This window comes from Bufo gargarizans, chromosome 2 (assembly GCF_014858855.1).
Source record: "Bufo gargarizans isolate SCDJY-AF-19 chromosome 2, ASM1485885v1, whole genome shotgun sequence".
In the NCBI taxonomy this organism is placed as follows: domain Eukaryota; kingdom Metazoa; phylum Chordata; class Amphibia; order Anura; family Bufonidae; genus Bufo; species Bufo gargarizans.
In genome coordinates this window covers 456,022,385-456,027,654 of record NC_058081.1, presented here as the reverse complement: position 1 = coordinate 456,027,654, position 5,270 = coordinate 456,022,385, and the positions used below count along the sequence as shown (strand labels likewise).

At 36.9% G+C, this 5,270-nt stretch overlaps 1 protein-coding gene across 1 annotated transcript; it reads left to right on the top strand.

Moving 5' to 3' along the window:
• Positions 1 to 2,515: 2,515 nt before the first annotated feature.
• LOC122926019 (protocadherin gamma-B5-like) lies at positions 2,516 to 4,917 on the top strand. The gene is given in 2 exon segments (XM_044277410.1): positions 2,516 to 3,956; positions 3,959 to 4,917. Coding segments are annotated over 2 exon segments (2,400 nt in total).
• The last annotated feature ends 353 nt before the right edge of the window (positions 4,918 to 5,270 follow it).

The window sequence follows — 5,270 nt, the reverse complement described above, 5'->3', positions numbered from 1 at the left end:
TACAGTAAACAAGACGATGCAAAATGAATATATGACTCACTGGATCCAAAACTAAGGAACAAAAGGGAGACCCCTGCATGAGACCTGGCACTCTCCCTGACTGCTCAGCTTATGCGAACACCCCAATGGTGGATGATCTCATATCCTCGTACCTCGACTATATAACACCTGAACAACCTACAATAGTGGGGGACATGACCACCGGCTCCCTACACTAGACACGGAGGGAGTCAGGGTCACCTGGGATCCAGCAAACATAAAATCACAAATGAATGTACAACACTTATCTTGTAGAAGACTGGGAAATAGGATCAGCATGCACACACACTCCAGGAAGTTGTATAAACCGCACACTAATGCATTATGGGGAGGAATTTAAAGGGATGCAATCAGTCCAACTACAAGACAGCTGAAAGAGGCTAACGAGATGAGGAACTGAAAACCAAAGCAAAGCTCAAGGAGGAGGTTCTGAAAGGCATCTGTCAGAGCTTCTCAGATGTCTGGTTGTGACAGTACCCCTCCCTCTATGAGTGAACTCCGGACACTCAGAGCCCACCTTCTCAGGATGGGACCTATGGAAAGCCCTGATGAGACGAGTGGCCTTAATGTCCATCACTGGGACCCACATCCTCTCCTCAGGACCATAACCCTCCCAATGAACGAGGTACTGGAGAGAACCGCGGACAACACGAGAATCCACAATCCTAGAGACCTGAAATTCAAGATTACCATCAACCATAAAATCACAAATGAATGTACAACACTTATCTTGTAGAAGACTGGGAAATAGGATCAGCATGCACACACACTCCAGGAAGTTGTATAAACCGCACACTAATGCATTATGGGGAGGAATTTAAAGGGATGCAATCAGTCCAACTACAAGACAGCTGAAAGAGGCTAATGTGATGAGGAACTGAAAACCAAAACAACGCTCAAGGAGGAGGTTCTGAAAGGCATCTGTCAGAGCTTCTCAGATGTCTGGTTGTGACAGACAGCAGTATATAACACTTGTATTTCACACTGACAGATGCAGACAAGGCCGCAAAGTACCTGTAATTATTTTGCCCAAAATGGGTGTTTTTTTACTAACAGAATATGGCAGCAGTATATATCGCTTGAATTTCACACGTACAGATGCAGCAAGGGCTGTAAAATTAAGTATTTTGCCCAAAAAGGGTGTTTTTTAAAACCCAGAAAAATAAAACGGTATTTCTAGCCTAAATTGCACACTGACTAATGCGGCAGAGGCCCAAGATGGAGGGTATTGCCAAAAATTGGTGTTTTTTTAAAGCCTGAAAATTATTGAAGTATTTCAAGCTTGTTTTAACAATAACAGATGCAGCAAATACTGCAATATTAAGTACTTTGCCCAAAATTAGTGTTTTGTTTACTAACAGAATATGACTGCAGTATATAACGCTTGAATTTCACATCTACAGATGCAGCAAGGGCTGTAAAATTTAGTATTTTGCCCAAAAATGGTATTTTTAAAACCCAGAAAATTAGAGCTGTATGTCTAGCTTAAATTGCACACTGACTAATGCGGCAGAGGCCCAAGATGAAGGTTATTGCTAAAAATGGGTGTTTTTTTAAATCCAGAAAATTATTGAAGTATTTCAAGCTTCTTTTTAACAATCACAGATGCAGCAAAGGCTGCAATATAAAGTATTTTGCCCAAAATGGGTGTTTTTTTTACTAACAGAATATGACAGCAGTATATAACACTTGAATTTCACGCGTACAGATACAGCAATGGCTGTAAAATTGAGTATTTTGCCAAAAAAGGGTGTTTTTTAAAACCGACAAAATTATAGCTGTATTTCTAGCTTAAGTTGCACACTGACTAATGCTGCAAAGTCACTAGATGTAGGATATTGTCAAAAATTGGTGTTTTTTTAAACCCAGATTATTATTGCAGTATTTCAAGCTTGGATTTCAATGTCACAAAAGCACATATGCAGTGCTGGTGCACTGAGCTTGCATAAAATGGCCGCCGCCCTCGACCTAACTAACAGATGGATAAAAGTTATTTTTCTCTATCACTGGGCTCAGGGCAGGGTAAAAAGATTGTGCACTGCACCCACACAACTAAATCTATGTAGATCGCTGAGTTCAATTGCAGTTCTGATTAAAGTTTCTTTTCTAGTCTCTCTAAAATATCAACACCACTTACATAACGCATTTAAAATAAAATTAAAAATACATATCTAAAAATATTGTCAGACAAGTGCTAATTTTCTAAAAATATAGCAAAATATGAAACAATGTATCTTAGTAAACATAATTTGTAGTACTTAAATTATTCCTCATGATGGTGCTGTTGCCTAAAAATACAGATAGGCTCTTATAACAGCATGTGGAGCTGGTGATTCTTTAATGCATACAACCACAGATCTGGACAAGAAGCAGGCTATATTTCTGTAATTCTCCCTTAAACTGTGTTGCGGATATTACTCCAATTTTATCTTTACTTGAATGCTGCAAGGATTCAGCATTTTACTATACACAGGATATGGCATGGCAAGTACTATTTTTCTACTTTTCTTTATTTTCTATTGCTGCTTCCAATGAATTCCACTACTCAATTTTAGAGGAGCTGAAGCTAAATTCTGTTGTTGGTAATGTTGCAGAAGATTTGGGACTGAACAGCAGCAATCTCAAAATGAGAAAATTAAGAATTGTCTCTCAACACAATAGAAATTATTTTAATATAAGCATAGAAAATGGCAATTTATATGTCAATGAAAGGATAGACAGGGAGGAGATATGTGGGTCAGAGCAGAGTTGCTTTCTGGATCTTGAAATTTTGGCAGAAAATCCAGTTAACATTTATTCAGTAAAACTTGAAATCCAAGATATAAATGATAACCCACCAAATTTTCCAAATGAAGTAGTGAATATACAAGTAAGTGAATCCACTTTGCCTGGAGCACGATTTGTTCTTGAACATGCAAAAGATCTAGATTTAGGCATAAATTCTTTACAGAGTTATAATCTAAGCCCAAATCCATACTTCTCATTGGTGGAAAAAAATGAGATCAACATGGTATATCCTGAACTCACTTTAGTGCAGTCTTTGGATCGTGAAAAGCAACAAAAATATGAATTAATTTTGACTGCTTTTGATGGAGGAAAACCAATAAAAAGTGCAACTGCTATTATCAAAATTGATGTTCAGGATGCAAATGACAATTATCCAGAATTTAGTAAAACTATTTATAAAATTAGTTTAAATGAAAATGTACCAATTAATTCTGTAGTTATAAATTTGAATGCCAGTGATAACGATGAAGGATCCAATGCTAAAATTTCATATTCTTTTAGTCATATTACTGAAAATGCGAAACAAGTACTTAATATTGATTCTAAGAGTGGCGTTATTAAAACGATAGGAAAACTGGATTATGAAGCAACACAAACTTATGAGATGACTGTAAAATCTGCTGACGGTGGAGGCCTAGTCACACAATGTACTGTTTCAATACAAATTGTGGATGTTAATGACAACGCTCCTGAGATAACAATTGCATCACTGTATACACCAATTTCAGAGGATTCTACACCTGGAACTCTTGTGGCTTTAATTAACATAAAGGATTTGGATTCTGGGGAATATGGAGAAGTGAACTGCCAAATTACAGATATAAATCCACTTAAATTAATTCCATCATCCAATAATTATTACAAACTTGTAACTGCAGGTCCACTTGACAGAGAAACAACCCCAGAATATAACATCACAATCATAGCAGAAGATGAAGGCTCTCCTCCAATGATAACTAAGAAAACTATTTATATTATTGTTTCAGATATGAATGACAATGCACCAGATTTTGGAAAACCCTTTTATATTTCTTATATTCCTGAGCATACCCCAGCAGGAACGTCAATACAGAATGTCCACGCATCTGACATAGATCAAAATGAGAATGCTAGGGTCATTTATTCTATCATTACAGAAATATTGATGATATTCCAGTCACATCATATGTTTCCATAAACTCAATAAGTGGGGTGATCTATGCCCAGAGATCTTTTGACTATGAACAGTTGCGGGAATTTCAGTTCCAGGTGATGGCTAAAGACAGTGGATCTCCTCCTCTAAGCAGTAATGTCACAGTGAGGATATGTATCATTGATAAGAATGATAATGCTCCTAAGATTCTCTACCCATCACCAGCCTCTGAGGGATCAGCATTGTTTGAGTTTATTCCTCCTTCTGCTGAAAAAGGTAATCTAGTCACCAAAGTGATTGCAGTGGATGCTGACTCTGGCCACAATGCCTGGCTCTCCTATCACTTACTACAAGTTCCTGAACCATCATTATTCACCATTGGCCAGTATACTGGTGAAATTAGAATTGGAAGAGATCTTCCAGATATGGAATCTTTGAGACAAAAACTTGTGGTTCTAGTGAAGGATAATGGTGTCCCATCTCTGTCATCTACAGTTACTTTGAACTTGGTTGTGGCTGAGAATTTTCAACAAGTTGCTCCAAAAATAAGAAGACAACCCAGTAACCCATTACCTGCTTCTAATGCAACACTCTATCTTGTCACAGCTATAGCCCTCATCTCTTTTTTGTTTATTGTGACAGTTTTCATTGCAATGTTATATAAGTGCAGAAAACCAAGCACTGCAACACACTTTGAAGCTTTTAGTAGAAATGTGTATCCTCAGTTCACCTTAGGATGTCCTTCTGAGATCAGTGATACAAGTTTACCTTTCCCATTCTCATATGATGTTTGTGTGACTTTGGACTCAAAACAGAATGAAATTGCTTATTTGAAACCAGTGCAGAATGTCCCGACAGACAATCTTATAGACACTGAGGATTCTGCTGTTGGAACAGAGTTGACAAATGTTAACTTTAACACAAGCATCAATACACAGGTATGCAAGATATATTTGTAGTATTTTGATTATTAATTATATTAATGTTGTGAGTCACTAGATTATTAGCAGAAAATCGTTTTTTTTTTCGGCTTTTGTTTAAACATGCAAGTGCTATGTTTTTTAAATTTGTCATCTGGAAGCATTATCACATTGAGAAGAATATTGCTTTAACCCCTTGAGGACTTGGCCATTTTTTGCAAATCTGACCAGTGTCACTTTAAGTGCTGATAACTTTAAAACACTTTGACTTATCCAGGCCATTCTGAGATTGTTTTTTCGTCACATATTGTACTTCATGACACTGCTAAAATGAAGTAAAAAAAAAAAAAAAAAAGACCTAATTTACAAAAAATTTGCAAATTTCAAAGTTT